This window comes from Cervus canadensis, chromosome 26 (assembly GCF_019320065.1).
Source record: "Cervus canadensis isolate Bull #8, Minnesota chromosome 26, ASM1932006v1, whole genome shotgun sequence".
Classification (NCBI taxonomy): domain Eukaryota; kingdom Metazoa; phylum Chordata; class Mammalia; order Artiodactyla; family Cervidae; genus Cervus; species Cervus canadensis.
The window spans coordinates 21,562,895-21,581,303 of record NC_057411.1 but is presented as its reverse complement, the minus strand read 5'-3'; the positions used below and the strand labels follow the sequence as shown (position 1 = coordinate 21,581,303).

General features: G+C 35.6%; 2 protein-coding genes across 2 annotated transcripts in view; one reads left to right on the top strand and one right to left on the bottom strand.

The window, feature by feature from the left end:
• The first annotated feature begins 6,041 nt into the window (after nucleotides 1-6,041).
• LOC122428271 (UDP-glucuronosyltransferase 2B4-like) lies at nucleotides 6,042-18,373 on the top strand. Its single transcript, XM_043448177.1, has 4 exons — nucleotides 6,042-6,793; nucleotides 7,603-7,751; nucleotides 12,666-12,797; nucleotides 17,827-18,373. Exons 1-4 carry the CDS (start codon nucleotides 6,073-6,075, stop codon nucleotides 17,935-17,937), a joined length of 1,113 nt encoding a protein of 370 aa, XP_043304112.1. The 5' UTR covers nucleotides 6,042-6,072; the 3' UTR covers nucleotides 17,938-18,373.
• LOC122428011 (UDP-glucuronosyltransferase 2B20-like) overlaps nucleotides 18,163-18,409 on the bottom strand; it is a 14,510-nt gene continuing 14,263 nt past the window's right edge. Inside the window, exon 5 of the mRNA XM_043447620.1 lies at nucleotides 18,163-18,225. Within this exon, the coding sequence (XP_043303555.1) occupies nucleotides 18,163-18,225 (63 nt within the window). The remainder of the gene's footprint in view (nucleotides 18,226-18,409) is intronic.

Here is an 18,409-nt window from a genome sequence, read left to right as displayed (position 1 = left end):
GAAACATCAGCCTCCCTGGTGACTTGGTCCTGCCGAAGTCTGAATCAGGAAGATCGAAGTGAAGATGGGATCCTGCCCTTAAGCAAAACCTGTGCATTGTAAGGTCTGGCCTTTAATGTACTCTGCTTCTAACCTGTCACATTGCTCCTCCTGCTTGAGGAGGGAGAGGGACTGTAAGAAGGAATCAAGCATAAGGAAACTGGCATGGAAAAGATTCAGCAGCCTCTTTCTCTATCAAATAGATTATTACCTTATTTTCTAATACATAAAATTCCCCTGGAGTCTTTGGATATTTTGAAACACTTTTATAATTTGCTATCTGATATTGTAATCTTCTCCTAATAACCTATGTTGTTTCTTTGCTGATAGAATTACCTTACACTCCCAGAGCAAATAGAGGTTAAACACTGTAAATTATAATCCAATGTATGAGAATTGATTGGGAATTCCAAAATCCATACCTTACTTTTGTACTGGGTATAGGAACTACATGATTGCCACTGTCACTCCTTCATGGTTCATTGTTAATGAGTTCATGGTCAGCTCAATCAATTTTATTATCACAAAGGTGGAGCTTTCTCAACAGCATTATAGATAATTATAAATTACAAAAAAAAAAAAAAGTCTTCCTTTTAAATGTAAACTATTTCCAAACTAAGAAAGTTGAAACACTATTGATTCATATCAAAAATTACTAATTGTTTTTTTCTTGTAAGTAATGTTTTGCAATTTTTAATCTAAGAAGCTATACTTTTCAAGTAGCCTTAGTTAACTTATTACTAATAAATTATAAATAAGATTGATTTCTTTTAATTGGCTGATTCAGTTCAGTTCAGTTCAGTTCTGTCACTCAGTCATATCTCACTCTTTGTGACTCCATGGACTGCAGCAGGCCAGGCGTCCTTCTCCATCATCAACTCCCAGAGCTTGCTCAAACTCATGTCCATCAAGTCAGTGATGCCATCTAGCCATCTCATCTTCTGCTGTCCCCTTCTCCTGCCTTCAATCATTTCATCAATAGCATAAGGGTCTCTTCCAATGAGCCAGTTCTTCACATCAGGTGGCCAAAGTATTGGAGTTTCAGCTTCAACATCAGTCCTTCCAATGAATATTCAGGACTGGTTTCCTTTAGGATTGACTGGTTTGATCTCCTTGCAGTCCAAGGGACTCTCAAGAGTCTTCTCCAACACCACAGTTCAAAAGCATCAGTTCTTTGGTGTTCAGCTTTCTTTATAGTTCAACTCTCACATCTATACATGACTACTGGAAAAACCATAGCTTTGACTAAATGGACTTTTGTCAGCAAAGTAATGTCCCTGCTTTTTATTTTATTTCTTTTTCATTTATTTATATTAGTTGGAAGCTAATTACTTTACAATATTGTAGAGGTTTTTGCCATACATTGATTTGAATCAGCCATGGATTTACATGTGTTCCCCATCCTGAATCCCCCTCCCACCTCCCTCCCCATCCCATCCCTCTGGGTCATCCTAGTGTACCAGCCCTGAGCACTTGTTCATGCATCAAACCTGGACTGGTGATCTGTTTCACAATTGATAATATACATGTTTCAATGCTATTCTCTCAGATCATCCAACCCTCGCCTTCTCCCACAGAGTCCCAAAAGTCTGTTCTATATATCTGTGTCTCTTTTTCTGTCTTGCATATAGGGTTCCCATTACCATCTTTCTAAATTCCATATGTATATGTTAGTATACTGTATTGGTGTTTTCCTTTCTGATTTACTCCACTCTGTAGAATGGGCTCCAGTTTCATCCAGCTCATTAGAACTGATTCAAATGTATCCTTTTTAATGGCTGAGGAATATTCCGTTTTGTATATATACCACAACTTTCTTATCCAGTCGTCCATTAATGGGCATCTAGGTTGCTTCCATGTCCTGGCTAATATAAACAGTGCTGTGATGAACATTGGGGGTACACGTGTCTCTTTTGGTTCTGGTTTCCTCGGTGTGTATGCCCAGGGGTGGGATTGCTGGGTCATATGGCAGTCCTATTTCCAATTTCTTTAAGGAATCTCCACACTGTTCTCCATAGTGGCTGTACTAGTTTACATTCCCACCAACAGTGTAAGAGGCTTTCCTTTTCTCCACATCCTCTCCAGCATTTATTGTTGTAGACTTTTGAATAGCAGCTATTCTGACTAGAGTGAGATGGTACCTCATTGTGGTTTTGATTTGCATTTCTCTAATAATGAGTGATGTTGAGCATCTATTCAAGTGTTTGTTAGCCATATGGATGTCTTCTTTGGAGAAATGTCTGTTTAGTTCTTTGGCCCATTTTTTGATTGGATCGTTTATTTTTCCGGAATTGCGCTGCAAGAGTTGCTTGTATATTTTTGAGATTAATTCTTTGTCTGTTGCTTCATTTGCTATTATTTTTTCCGATTCTGAAGGCTGTCTTTTCACCTTGTTTATAGTTTCCTATGCTGTGCAAAAGCTTTCAAGTTTAGCTAAGTCCCATTTTTTTTTTTTTTGTTTTATTTTTTATTAGTTGGAGGCTAATTACTTCACAACATTTCAGTGGGTTTTGTCATTTTTTTAATTTTTGCTTTTATTTCCAATATTCTGGGAGGTGGGTCATAGAGAATCTTGCTGTGATTTATGTCTGAGAGTGTTTTGCCTATGTTCTCCTCTAGGAGTTTTATAGTTTCTGGTCTTACATTTAGATCTTTAATCCATTTTGAGTTTATTTTTGTGCATCGTGTTAGAAAGTGTTCTAGTTTCATTCTTTTACAAGTGGTTGACCAGTTTTCCCAGCACAACTTGTTAAAGAGGTTGTCTTTTCTTCTTTGTATATTCTTGCCTCCTTTGTAGAAGATAAGTTGTCCATCAATACGTGGATTTATCTCTGGGCTTTCTATTCTGTTCCATATATTTATATTTCTGTCTTTGTGCCAGTACCATACTTTCTTGATGACTGTGGCTTTGTAGTAGAGCCTGAAGTCAGGCAGGTTGATTCCTCCAGTTCCATTCTGCTTTCTCAAGATTGCTTTGGCTATTCGAGGTTTTTTGTGTTTCCATACAAATTGTGAAATTATTTATTCTAGTTCTGCGAAGAATAACGTTGGTAGCTTGATAGGGAGTGCATTGAATCTATAGATTGCTTTAGGTAATATACTCATTTTCACAATATTGATTCTTCCAATTCATGAACACGGTATATATCATGTCTCTGCTTTTTGATATGCTGTCTAAGTTGGTCATAGTTTTTCTTTCAAGGAGCAAATGTCTTTTAATTTCATGGCTGTTATCACCATCTGCAGTGATTTTGGAGCCCAAAAATGTAACGTCTCTCCCTGTTTCCACTGTTTCCCCATCGAATTGTCATGAAGTGATGGGACTGGATGCCATGATTTTAGTTTTCTGAATGTTGAGTTTTAAGCCAAGTTTTTTCACTCATCTCTTTCACTTTCTTCAAGAAGCTCTTGAGTTCCTCCTCACTTTCTGCCATAAGGGAGGTGTCATCTGCATATCTGAGATAATTGATATTTATCCTGGCAATAACTCTGCATATATGTTAAATAAGCAGGCTGACAATATACAGCCTTGACGTACTCCTTTCCCAATTTGGAAACAGTGGCTGATTACACATGTATTTATCTTGTATATCAAAAGATGTAAAAGATGTATATCAAAATATATATTAATGAGTGGATGTATAACTCTCTTCTATAACAGAAGCCAGTAAATATCAATTTTGAAATTTAGGACTAGTATAAAAAATAAAATTATAAAATAGATAATAAACTTAAATTTTGTAAGACTTGTGAATTCTGAATTTTTGTCAATGACATCTTTAAACGTCTGAGGGTTGAGGATTGAAGGGGTATAAAAGTTAAGAAAATTAGAAAAAATAAAATAAAGAAATAAAGTATGTCAGTTATTAGAAATTTCCCAATGTCATTTTGCTTTAGAATAAAGACCATGTAATAACATTTAAAATATCTGAATTTGACAATGAAAACATCATTTGTCTATGCGATCATGTGTGAATAGTCATGATTATATTCCATAGATGATTGAATATAGTAATAAGTATGTAAAATGTAAGTATTCCTCTTGATGTCAGTGCGTTAGTAGTTATCCTTGCTTAAGATCATGCATCCTTTTTTCCTTACAAGCCATACGAAAGACATTTAATTAGTTATCTTTCAACCTCTTGAGGTCTAATGCTATAAATTAAAACTCAAGAATAAGGTATTTTTCTTACCCTAACAGGTTCTATGGAGATATCATGGCAAAAAACCAGACACTTTAGGACCCAACACTCGTCTGTATAACCCAGAATGAACTTCTTGTTAAATATTGGCAGAATAAATCCTAAAACATGACTAACAGCTGAGCAGAATGATAGTACTTCAATAAGAAACAAACTTATCAACTGTTTATTATTAAAACATTCAGAAAGAAAACTTTACTTCTGTGTTTTTACTCCCAACAATAGAGGGGAGAAGGAAAATATATCATAGTTGGCACTGTATTCTACCTGGTCATGTCGCTTATGCCCAGAATTAAAATATCTTCATTTTGCCTGTATTTGCTTCTAACAGTGAATAGCTTAATGCATTATTGTTCTACCTCTGAATTCTTTCCTTACACCTATTGGTTCTCCTGTGTAGGAGTATTTTAAATGCTATTGATAAATAACAGCTTCTTATTTATTACCAGTGACTCTCCATTTTCTACAAAAAAAAAAAAAATCCACAATCATTTTCATGAACTGGTAGCATATTTCTTAATAAAATGAAGATTCTCCTTTCTTTGCTTCCACTGCCACTACCATTACCCTTTCTGTGACCTTGACACCATTCTCATCAGATTAAATGACTTCCTTAATCTTTATAGAGTATATTTCTGAATGCCCCCTTTTATGCATATGTAGTTTCTTTATGCAGAGAGTTCTTTAAGAAGTTCATCTACCAATCTTGAATTCACTTGTGAAGTTCAAGTGACAAAGCACTTCTTTCATGAAGTCTTCACTTATCTCTCCTCAGACAGGACTTTCTGGCTGTGAGTCTGAAAGCACTTTAAATGCAGTTTCCTGTATGTAACCATCTGTTATCTTTAAAATACACTGCTTTTTACAGTGCTTTATAATGGCCATTTCTCATTTTATTCTGAATTATAGTTAACAATTTTACTGAAAGTCACTCATTGCTAGGTCATCCAAAAACCAAAGGCTTTATAACTCACGGTGGAACCAACGGCACTTATGAGGCCATCGACCATGGGGTTCCTATGGTGGGCTTTCCGGTATTTGCTGATCAACCTGATAACATCACCTGATGGACCACAGCACACCAGGCTTACCTGTCCTTCACCATCTCCCAGAGTTTGCTCAAGCTCATGTCCATTGAGTCAGTGATGCTACCCAACCATTTCATCCTCTGTTGTCTCCTTCTGCTTTAACTCCTCACTGTCATCAGTAGGCAGATCGTTCAGACAAAAAAATCTATATGGCAATAGTGATCATAAATTATACAATTGACCAGTCAAATTTCATTGATATGTTTAGTATTGATGCATTACACTCAAAAAATCAGAACACACATCCTCAGTCTTTGCAGACTGCAGGATTTCTGCTGCTTTTTCATTTTAGTCCAGAACTTTCCCAAAATAATTTACATTGGTTTGCAGTTGGTCATTTACTGTTTTTGCTGTTTCTCTGAGAGACACAATTGTTGTGACCTCATAACCCTCCATCTTGTTGATGTCACCTTATCTCTAATTCTGTGTCACAGCGACTGCAGACACAAGAGTCTCTCACTTGCTATTTTACACTAGTCGTCTTTCTCACAAAATATAATTGATGTGTGTGTACAAGATGGGTGACAGCACTGACAAATCAATACTAAACACACTGTATCATCTCGAAATGTTCTGCACTTTGCCTTCTCATTGGATTTCCACATCTGCTGACTATTCATGTAATCTACTTTTTTAAGGAATAGGGGTTATAATTTAACTTCTGGTTGATTTCTTCTGGATATAAGCCTGAGCAATAGCAAAAGTTTACAGTAATTATTTAAAAAGTACTACATGTGAGCAAGATGTTTATGAAAAGGCTCTCGCTTCTGCTGCTGCTACAGCTGACTTGCTACTTTAGCGCTGGGAGTTGTGGAAAGGTGCTGGTGTGGCCAGTGGAATTTAGTCACTGGCTGAACATAAAGACAATTCTGGATGAACTTGTCACAAGGGGTCATGAAGTGACTGTTCTGATATCTTCAGCTTCCACTATTACTAATTCCAGCAAACCATCGACTATGAACTTTGAGACTTTCCCTGTATCTTTAACAAAAAGTGATTATGAGAATTTTATAGAACGTCTTCTTGAGAAATGGATGAATGCGGTGAAAGATTCCTTTTGGTCCTATTTTTCAACAGTGAAAAGTTTATTTTGGGAATTTTTTGATACTGCTATAATTATGTGTAAAGACGCTGTTTCCAACAAGAAATTAATGACAAAACTAGAGGAATCAAGGTTTGATATCCTTATTGCAGATGCCGTTGGACCCTGTGGTGAACTGCTGGCTGAATTACTTAAAATACCATTCGTGTACAGTCATTACACCTCACCTGGCCACATAATTGAGAAGAATAGCGGAAGACTTCCATTCCCACCATCTTATGTACCTGTTATGCTTTCAGAATTAAGTGATCGCATGACATTCATGGAGAGGATCAAAAATATGTTATATACACTTTATTTTGACTTTTTCTTCCAGACACACAATGAGAAGAAGTGGAATCAGTTTTACAGTGAAGCACTAGGTAAGTTGGGCTTCCTGAAAGCTCAGTGGTAAAGAATCTACCTGCCAATGCGGGAGACACAGGTTCGATCCTTTGGTCAGAAAGATCCCTTGGAAAAGGAAATGGCATTCCATTCCAGTGTTTTTGCCTGGGAAATCCCACAGACAGAGAAGCCTGTTGGGCTATATACCATGATGTTGAAAAGAGTCAGTGGTAACTTAGCAATCAAACAGCTAGGTATGTCATGCTTTTAGTTGGTATCACTAAGTCCTATTTTTCCTAGTTCCTTGGAAGTTGAGTTTGTATAAATATAAATTCACAAAATTTATCTCAAATAAGTGAAACAGTGAAATAAAAATATAAAATGACCCTCAATCTAACCAATATTATGCAACCACTTCAATTATAGGGTAGGGTAAAGCCCATTACTAGTATCGGATACCAGGAAGTCATTTACCACAAATTGAAGTACCTAGGACTTCTGCAAGTGACTATCCAAATTACAAAATTTCTTTTTTTAACTTAAAATCATTAGGAATCTCGTAAACTGTCTTGATAAATGAAGACATGTACATTGAGAGTTATACATATATTTGTAGTACAAATATCGTTAGCTTTTAGAAATTGTTTCTACTTGTGTAGAAACAGATGTGTTCTGGATTTACTTTATTATCCTAGACTATGCTATGTTATATATATATCAAACAACAGACACATTCAAACATCTTTGGCCACAACATCCAAAGTTGTTTTACAAAAATTATCTAATGCATACACATGACAATAGTCTCATTTGATCAAACATTTGTTGGTTTTCTTTTTACTTTCAGGAAGACCTACTACTTTATCAGAGACAATGGGGAAAGCTGAAATGTGGCTCATTCGAACCTACTGGGACTTTTCATTTCCTCGTCCACTACTCCCAAATGTTGAATTTGTTGGAGGCCTCCACTGCAAGCCTGCCAAGCCCCTGCCTAAGGTCACCTACTCCTCCTTGTTGTTCTTTGTGAATGTTGTGTTTTCAATAGGAATCATTCTGTATTCTTTCTTTGGAATGTTTGATTATAGGTAGTCAGATGTGGGAACCTGGATAAAGTGACCTTCCACCTAGAAAGTGATGTATTTCTATATCAACACAACTATCTGAATTTCATTATCATTACAGAATAAACTAGAATACATGGGACACTTTGATAATATGTCAATTACATTAGAATTTCATTATTCAACACATAGACAAGCATCATTCATTAAAGGACATTTATATTTATATTTTATATAAATAAAATAATAGTTATATTATCATCTGGTGATGCCATCCAACCATCTCATCTCACTATAATATGTTACATTATAATTGTATTATAATTATTATAGGATAATTTTGTATATAGCATATTCCAGAAGCGAGGGCTAATATAGGCAAATCGTGTAGGCACAGTTTCTACCACCTGACAGTCCACCTGGAATGACAGAACACAATCAAGTTTTAAAAAATGTTATAATATGGAAAGACCAGAGTGTTAAAGAAATATTCAGCATGAATCATGAAAAGGATCTCTGAGTCATAGATGACTATGATATCTGAAGGATGCTCAGGAATAAACAGAAGGAATAGGGCAGGGTTGAAAGAAGATATGGGCTTCCCTCATAGCTCAGTTGGAAGAAGATATAAAAGAAAGGTAGGTGGAGTAGTTATGACAGTTGCCAAAAAGTCCAAGTTTAGTCTAGATAGGAAAAAGCTAAATAAAGAAGAAGATGGTGCAGATGAGGTAAGTTGGAAATAGATAATTATAAAGATTTGAAACATCTAGTAGGGGCATTGGGAAGAATATTGAAAGGATTAAGAAAGAAAGAGATGGTGGTGGTGATTTAATCTCTATCTTGTCTGACTCTTTCAATTCCATGGACTGTAGGCTTCCAGGCTCCTCTCTCCATGGGATTCTCCAAGTGTGAATACTGGAGCAGGTTGCCATTTCCTTCTCCAGAGGATCTTCCCAACCCAAGAATCGAGCCCGGGTCTCCTGCATTGCAGGCAGATTCTTTACCAACTGAGCTATGATGAAAGCCCTGAGAAAGAGATAGTCATATATAATGTAAAAATAAAAAGCAAGACGTAGTCACTGGGTTGGATTGTAAATGGTTAACAGTAGGAAGAGACCATTTAACAGATTCTTGATAGATATAGACAATAATGAGTGAAAACTAGAGTACAGTGTTCACAGAGATATTAAATTAACTCATTTTTTCTTTATTTTAATTTAATTAATTTATTTTAATTGGAGGATAATTACTTTACATTACTGTAGTGGGTTTTGCCATATATTGACATGAATCAGAATGATTTACTTTAAATAAATTTAAATAAATCTCTGTATATATATATACATTTATATATACAGTCATTTATATTGTTGGGAAAAGACATTTATTTTAGCTAGTGCACTGGTGAAAAGCCTTAAAACTTACAAAAATACTTTAGTATTTCATCTTCTTCATCTGATCGCCAAAACCTTAAAAATTCCTAACATTAAAAAAGTTGACATTAAATGCTGCTGCTGCTAAGTCACTTCAGTCATGTCTGGCTTTTTGTGACACTATAGACTGTAGTCCTCCAGGCTCCTCTGTCCACGGGATTCTCCAACAAGAATACTGGAGTGAGTAGCCATTCCTTTCTCCAGGGGATCTTCCCGACCCAGGGATCAAATCCTGGTTTCCTGCACTCCAGGCAGATTGTTTACCAACTGAGCCACTAGGAAAGCTCAAACAATGCTAAATTATACTAAATCATATATAATAAAATATTCACTTGAAAAGTACGAAATATAATAAGATCACAGTTTTCTTGAAGGTTAAAAAAGCATAAGCTAGATTTACAATTTTCAGGATATATATCATAGTGTATACTTGATTATAGGAATAGAGTAGAGATTAAAATGAAAACACAAATTTTAGCATAATGTCTTCAAGGTCCACCCATGTAGTCAAAAATAGCAGGATTTCTTTCTTTCTTGTGGGTGAATAACATTCCATTCTGAGCATGTCTGTCTGTGTGTATGTCGGTGTGTATCTATGAAACATCTTTAATTAATTCATCCATAGATGGGAAATTAAGGTTTTTCCCTTAGCTAATTGTGAATAATGCTGCAGTCAACATGGGAGCACATATACCTCTTCACTATCCTGTTCTTATTTCCTTTGACTATATACCCGGAAGTACAATTGCCAGATCATGCAATAGATGTATCTTTAATTGTTTTAGAAACCTTCAATTTATGTTCTTTGAGGGCTAAACCAACTTACATTCGCACTGAGAGTGTACAAGCATTCACTTTTCTCCACATTCTCACAACAATTTTCTCTTCTTGGTTATAGACTTTTAATAGAGGTGAGGTAATATCTGATTGTAATTTTGAAATACTTTTCCCTGATGATTACTGATGTTGAGTATCTTTCCCTATACCCGGTGATCATGTAGAAATCTTCTTTGTCAAGTGTCTATCTTGTTCATCTGCCCATTTTTTAACTGAATTTTGTTGTATGAGTTGTGTATATATTCTGGATCTTAACCCCTCATTCAATATGTGGTTATAAAACTTTTCTTCCATTCTGTAGATCCCATTTTCATCTTGTAGATCTTTTGCTGTGCAGAAGCTTTTAAGCTTGATGTAGTGTAGTCCCACTCATGATTTTTTCTTTTATTGTGGTCTTGATGTCATATAAAAAAAAAAATCATTTTCAAGACCAGTGCCTAGGAGTATCATCATTATACTTTCTTTTACAAATGTTATGGTATCTGGTCTTGTGTTTAAGTCATTGATTCATTTTGAGTTGTTTTGGTGATGGTATAAGATAGAGGTCTCGTTTTTTGTTTTTTCATATATTTATCCAGTTTCCTCAGAAAAGAAAGAAGTGACTAATATTTCCACAATGGATATTCTTGTCTCCCTTGCTCCTTTACTGAATATTAGTTGAACCCTGTATGCTGTTCCATGATCTCTGTGTCTATTTGGGGGCCAGTACACTATTATTTGAAATATTGCAACGTTGTGGTAAATATGAAATTTGAAAGTGTGAGTCTTTTGGCTTTTGGTAATGTCAATATTTTAATAGTATTAGTCTTCTGGTCCATGTTACATGATGACTTTCCATCTATTTGTGTTTTCTTCTAATTCTTACAAATTCTTATATTTATCACTATACAGATATTTTGCTTCACTGATTAAATTTATTTTAGTTAATTTCTTGCTTTTGATGCTATTGTGAATGGGATAGTTTTTTTTTCCAGATGTTTCATTATTAGTACACAGAAATGGAACTGAATTCTATATAGTGATTTTATATCTTGCAACTTTACTGAATTTGTTGACTAGTTCAGGGATTTTCTTGTTGTTGTTGTTGTTGTTGTTGTTTTTGTTGAATCTGTGAGATTCTCTGTACAAAAAATGTCATGTCTTCTATAAAAAATAAAAATTTTACTTCATCCTTTCTATTTAGGATGTCTTTTAATTCTTTGTCTCACCTAGTTGCTCAACTAGAGCTTCTACTACTATATTGAATCAGTGTGGGAGTAGGCATCCTTATTTTGTTTCTGATTAGAGCAAAAGCTTTCAAGTGTTCACTATTGAGTATAACGTTAGCTTTGGGTTTCTCATATATGTTCTTTATTACATTGAGGTATTTTCCTTCTATACCCTATATGTTGAGGGTTTCATCATGAAAGAATGTCATACCTTGTCAAATGTATTTTGGACATCTATTGAGATAATCAAGTTATTTTATAGTTCATTCTATTTATCCTTGCATCCCAGAGATAAATCTCACTTGGTCTTAGTATATAATTCTTTTACTGTATTCTTGAATTTGGCTTGTTGATTTTTTGTTGAGAATTTTTGCATCAATACTCGAACTGGATATTGACTTTAGTTTTATCTTCTTGTAATGCCCTTATCTATTCGGTATCATGATCATGATGATGATCTTGTAGGATGAGTTTGGAAATGTTCCTACCCTTCTCTTTAATTTTTAAATATTTTTTTGAAAAACTGGCATTAATTTTTCTATGATACTTCATAGAATATGTCAGTGAAGCCATCAGGTCCTGGGCTTTTGTGTGTTGATAGGTTATTGATTACCAATTCAAATTCTTTACTTGTTAGGACTGTTCAGATTTTCTACTTCTTCCTGACTAAGTTTTGGTAGGTTTTGTTTTTAAGAAGTGTTCCATTCTTCTCATATATGTATTAATAATTTCTTAGCTTGTAATTATTCATGGTAGTCTCAGGATCCTATGCATTTTTTCAGTATCAGTTGTAATGTCTCCATTTCATTTCTAATCTTATTTATTTGAGTCACTTTTTTTTCTTGATTAGTCTAACTAAAGGTTTTCAATTTTGTTTATCTTTTTGACAAGACACAGAAGGACAAATACTGTAAGAAATTCTGACATGTGTAACCACATGAGTGAACCTTACATTAAGGGAAAATAACTAGTCAGAAAAAGACAAATACTGTACAATTCAACTTATACAAAGTATCCAGACTAAACTCCTTTGCAGAAACAGAGTAGAATGAAACTTGTCAAAGGGTGGAGAAAGAGGAAAGTAGAGTTTCTTAATCATCATAGACTTTCAGTTTGGTCTGATGAAAAAGTTCTGGAGATTGGTTGCACAATGTGAGTATAATTAACACTACTATATTATACACTTAGGAACAATTAAGAAAGTAAATTTTATGCCATGTGTATCTTACCACAATATTATTGTAAGAAATGACTACTCTAATATCTCAAGACAATTTCTGATTTTCTCTCTTTAGTTGCTTATAGAAATTCCTTCAATAATGTATGCTATGCTGTTGCTCTTTTGTGATGGAGCAAATTCTTTTTTCACAGGAAATGGAAGAGTTTGTGCAGAGCTCTGGAGAAAACGGTATTGTGGTGTTTTCTTTGGGGTCAATGGTCAGTAACATGTCAGAAGACAGAGCCAAGGTGATTGCATCAGCCCTTGCTCAAATTCCACAAAAGGTAGATACAATAACTTAATCATGGACAACTATTTAACGAGTCTGTTAAACTCTGTAAAAATCTGATTTTAGACATTTACTATCAGAAAGGTAAATAATATGATAGCAGCAATTTATCTCATATCTATACATATATATATAAACCAAAATATACAGGGCAGGTGCTACTGCAGTACAGGGAGTGCCTTTGATCCATGATAATTTTAATTATTCAACATAGTAATCAAAAGAATGATATTTAAAAGACACAGAGTGAATTTTGGTGTTATTAAGATAAAAATAGCATGGGCAGGAAGATTAACCAGTAAATTCTGCTTTTTCACCTGTTCCTTTTCCTTGAAGGACTCCTGAGGACAAAACACACATACAGATGCTCTCGGGAGTTAAATTTTAACAATAAGTGTAGTCATGCGATATTGATTCAAGTCAAACAATTACACTGTTCATTGTATTTGGAAGTAGTGCTTAATAATTTGTAATTTAAAAGAACAAACTTCTTCCGCAGGACTGATTAACTTATTATTAAAAGATTATGCTGTTGTTGTTCGGTCATTAAGTTATCTGAATCATTGCAATCCCATGGACAATAGCATGCTAGGCTCCCCTGTCCTTCATTATTACCCAGGGTTTGCTCAGATTCATGTCCATTGATTTAGTGATGCTATCTAACCATGTCATCCTCTGCCAGCCCTTCTCCATTTGCCTTCAACCTTTCCCAGATCAGGGTCCCTTTCAATGAGTTATCAGGTGGCCAGAGTATTGGAGCTTCAGCATCAGTACTTCCAATGAATATTCAAGATTGAGTTCATTAAAGATTGACTGGTTTGATGTCCTTGTAGTCCAAGGTATTCTCAAGAATCTTCTCCAACACCACAATTCAAAGGCATCAATTCTTTGGTGCTTAACCTTCTTTAAGGACTTCCTTGGTGGCTCAGACAGTAAAGCGTATGCCTACAATGTGGAAGACCTGGGTTCTACCCCTGGGTCAGCAAGATCCTCTGGAGAAGGAAATGGGAACCCACTCCAGTACTCTTGCCTGGAAACTCCCATGGATGCAGGAGCCTAGTAAGCTACAGTCCGTGGAGTCCCAAAGAGTCAGACACGACTGAGTAACTACACATTATCTTACCTTACCTACCCTTCTTTACTGCCCAACTCTCGTATCCATACATGATTACTGGAAAAAAAAATAACTTTGATTATATGGACCTTTTTTGGCAGATTGATGTCTCTGCTTTTAATACTCTGTCGAGATTTGTCTTAGCTTTTCTTCCAAGAAGCAAGTGTCTTTTCATTTCACGGCTGCAGTCATGATCCACAATGATTTTGGAGCCCAAGAAGATAAAATATGTCACAGCTCCCACATTTTCACCATATATTTGCCATGAAGTGATGGGACCAGATGCCATGGAGTTATTGTTTTGAATGTTGGGTTTTAAGACAGCTTTTTCACTCGCCTCTTTCACCCACATTAGGAGTCTCTTAGTTCCTCTTCACTTTCTGCCATTAGAGTGGTATCATCTGCATATCTGAGGTAGTTAATATTTCTTCCAGCAATCCTGATTCCAGCTTGTGACTCACCTAGCCCAGTATTTTACATGATGTACTGTGCATATATAAGTTAAATAAGCAGAGTGACTATATACAGCTTTTTTGTACTCCTTTCCCTATTTTGAACCAGTCTGTTGTTTCATGTCTGGTTCTACCTGTTGCTTCTTGACCTGCATACAGGTTTCTCAGGAGGTAGGTCAGATGGTCTGGTATTCCCAACTCTTTAAGAATTTTCCACAGTTTATTGTGATCCACACAGTCAAAGGTTTAGTGTAGTCAATGAAGCGAAAATAGATGTTTTTCTGGAATTCTCTTGCTTTTTCTATGACCTAATGAATGATGGCAATTTGATTTCTGGTTCCTCTGACTTTTTGAAACCCAGATTGCATATCTGGAAGTTCTTGGTTCATGTACTGCTCAGGCCAAGTAAATGATTTTTGAGTATTACCTTGCTAGCATGTGAAAGGAAAATAATTTTGCAGTAGTTTGAACATTCTTTGGCATTACCCTTCTTTGGGTTTGGAATGAAAACTTGCCTTATCCAGTCCTGTGGCCACTGCTGTGTTTTCCAAATTGGCTGGCATAGTGAGTGCAGCACTTTAACAGTATCATCTTCTAGGATTTGAAATACCTCAGCTGAAACTCCACTAGCTTTTTTCATAGTAATAGTTCCTAAGGTCCCATTTTCTTCACACTCCAAGATGTCTGGCTCTAGATGAGTGACCGCACCATCACGGTTATCCACGTTATTAAGGCCTCTTTTGTATAGTTCTTCTGTTTATTCTTGCCACCTCTTCTTAATATCTTTTGCTTCTGTTAAGTCCATACAATTTCTGTCCTTTATAGTGCCCATCTTTACATGAAAGGATCCCTTGGTACCTCTAACTTACTTGAAGAGCTCTCTAGCTTTCATATCCCATTGATTTCTCTATTTCTTTGCATTGTTCATTTAAGAAGGCCTTCTTTTCTCTCCTATCTATCCTCTGGAATTCTGCATTCAGTTGAGTATATCTTTCTTTCCCTTTCTCCCTTGGCTTTCACTTCCCTTCTTTTCTCAGCTATTTATAAAGCCTCCTCAGATAACCACTTTGCCTTCTGGCATGTCCTTTTCTTTGGAATTGTTTTTATCACTGCCTCCTGTACAATGTTACACACCTCTATCCACAGTTCCTCAGGCACTCTGTATATCAGATATAATCCTTTGAATCTATTCATCACCTCCCCTGTGTAATTTTATGGGATTTGATTTCTGTCATACATGAATGCCCTAGTAGTTTTCCCCACTTTCAATTCAAGATTTTCTTCAATTCAAATCTGAATTATACACTAAGGTGCTTATGATCTGAACCACACTCAACTCCAGGTCTTCTTTTGCTGACTGCATAGAACGTCTCAATTTTCAGCTGTAAAGAATATAATCAATCTGATTTTGATATTGACCATCTGGTGATGTCCATGTATAGAGTCATCAGTTCTTAGAAAAGGAAGTTTACTATGACCAATGAGTTCTCTTGACTAAAGTCTGTTAGCCTTGCCTGCTACTTTTAGTACTACAAGGCCAAACTTGCCTGTTATCTTAGATATCTCTTGACTTCTTACTTTTACATCCCAAACCCTATGATGAAAAGACTTTTTCTTCTTTTCTTCTTCTTCTTCTTTTTTTTTTTTTTTTAGTGTTAATTCTAGAAGACCTTGTAGGTCTTGCTGAATCAATCAACTTCAGCTTCTTCAGCCTTAGTGACTGTGGCATAGACCTGGATTGCTGTGATGTTAAATGGTTTGCCTTGGAAATGAAACAAGATCATTCTGTTGTTTTTGAGATTGCACCCAAGCACTGCATTTCTGATCTTTTTGTTGACTGTGAGGGCTACTCCATTTCTTCTATGGGATTCTTAACCACAGTGGTAGATATAATGGTCATCTGAAATAAATTCACTGAACTTGTCCATTTTAGTTCTTGGATTCCTGAGATATTGATGTTCATTCTTGCCATCTCCTGCTTGGCCATGTCCAATTACCTTGATTTTATTGGTCTAACCTTCCAGGATCCTATGTTCTTTACAGCATCAGACTTTCACCACCAGACATCTACAACTGAGCATCTTTTCTTCATTGGCCCGGTCACTTCATTCTTTCTGAAACTCTTAGTAATTGCCCTGCACTCTTTCTCAGCAGCATATTGGACACCTTCTGACCTGGAGAACTCATCTTCCAGTGTCATATATTTTTGCCTTTTCATATTATTCATGCAGTTCTCATGGCAAAAATACTGGAGTGGTTGGCCATTCTCTCCTCCAGTGGACCACACTTGTCAGCACACTCCACTATGACCCGTCTGCCCTTGGGGTGCCCTGCATAACATAGCTCATAGCTTCATTGAGTTACACAAACCCCTTTACCATGACAAGAATGTGATCTATGAAGGGGGTAATAAATTATAAATAAGCCAAAATATTAATCTTAAGAGATTGATTGCATACATTTTCCTCTTTGTAATCAAAAAATGTAAAATTCTAATAAAATAACTTCCCATTTTAACTACTTGATATAATTAAACTTTTTTATAACAGTCAAAATAAATAAATCAGTGACCATTAAATCTGAAAATAGCACTCCATATAAAGAAAGCAAATAAATGTGTAGGTTACATGTAATCTGCCACCAACTTATTGTGATAGAAAAAAAATCAGCTATCCATGGAAGAACAGTTGTGATAAACTTAGACAGCATATTAAAAAGCAAAGACATCACTTTGCCCAGAAAAATCCACATAGTCAAAGCTATGATTTTTCAGTAGTCATTTATGGATGTGAGAGTTGGACCATAAAGAAGGCTGAGTGCCTAAGAATTAATGCTTTTGAATTGTGGTGCTGGAGAAGACTCTTGAGAGTCCCATGGAGTGCAGGATCAAACTAGTCAAACCAATGGAAATTAGCCTTGAATATTCATTGGAAGGACTGATGCTGAAGCTGAAGCCCCAATACCTTGGCCACCTGATGCAAAGAGATGACTCATTGAAAAAGACCCTGATGCTGAGGAAGATTAAGGGCAGGAGGAGAAGGGAGTGATAGAGGATGATTTGGTTAGATAGCAACACCAAATCAATGGATATGAATATGAGAAAATTCTGGGAGATAGTGAAGGATAGGGAAGACTAGCATGCTGCAGTCCATGTGCTGCAAAGAGTTGGACACTACTTAGTGACTGAAAACGAACAACAAAACAGTTTTTTAAATATTTGAGTTGGTCATTGAAAATCTCACTTGTCTGTGCCATCATGTGCACATAATTAACACATCAAACATAGGTATTCCTATTTATGTCTTTGTATTAATAGTTACCATTACTTAATATGCCTTCATATCCTTACATGTCATGTGGAGGACATGTAATTCTATGTATTTGAGTCAATTTAGAAATTATTAGTATAACTTTGATGTTCAACTCATAGAATAAGGTATTTCTTTTACCTTTAACAGGTTCTATGGAGATATGATGGCAAAAAACCAGATACCTTAGGACCCAACACCCGGTTGTATAAATGGCTTCCCCAGAATGACCTTCTTGGTGAGACTTGTCAGAACAAATAATGAAAACATGAAACAGCTGAGCAGAGTGAGAATGCTTCAACAGGAAACAAACTTACAAAGCAATTATTCAAACACTGAAAAAGAAAACTTTACTACTTTATTATAATTTTCTTTGCTATGGGAAAAAAGGAGAATATATAAAAGTTGTCATTTTATTCTACATAGTCACATCCCTTACAGCCAGAATCTTTACTTTAGCTGTAATTGCTTCTCACAGTGAACTTTTCAGTAACTTCCTGGATTGTTGTTCTCTCTCTGAATTCTTTCCTTATACTTATCTTTTCCATTCTATAGAAGCATAATAAATGATACTAAAAATGAGAACTCTCCTGCCATTACCAGTGACTCTCAATTTTCTATAAGAAAAAATTCACAATCATTTCTGTGAAGCAATAACACACTTCAAGATAAAATTTAGCTTTCCCTTCCTCTGGTTCCAGTGCCATTAACATTATCCTTCTTTTCCCCTGAC

Bases quoted from the DNA above. Each gene is read 5' to 3' on its own strand.
- LOC122428271 (XM_043448177.1), top strand. From the start codon at position 6,073: ATGTTTATGAAAAGGCTCTCGCTTCTGCTGCTGCTACAGCTGACTTGC. The intron at 6,794-7,602 runs GTAAGTTGGGCT...TTTTACTTTCAG, and splicing joins GTTTTACAGTGAAGCACTAG to GAAGACCTACTACTTTATCA. The intron at 12,798-17,826 runs GTAGATACAATA...TACCTTTAACAG, and splicing joins TTGCTCAAATTCCACAAAAG to GTTCTATGGAGATATGATGG.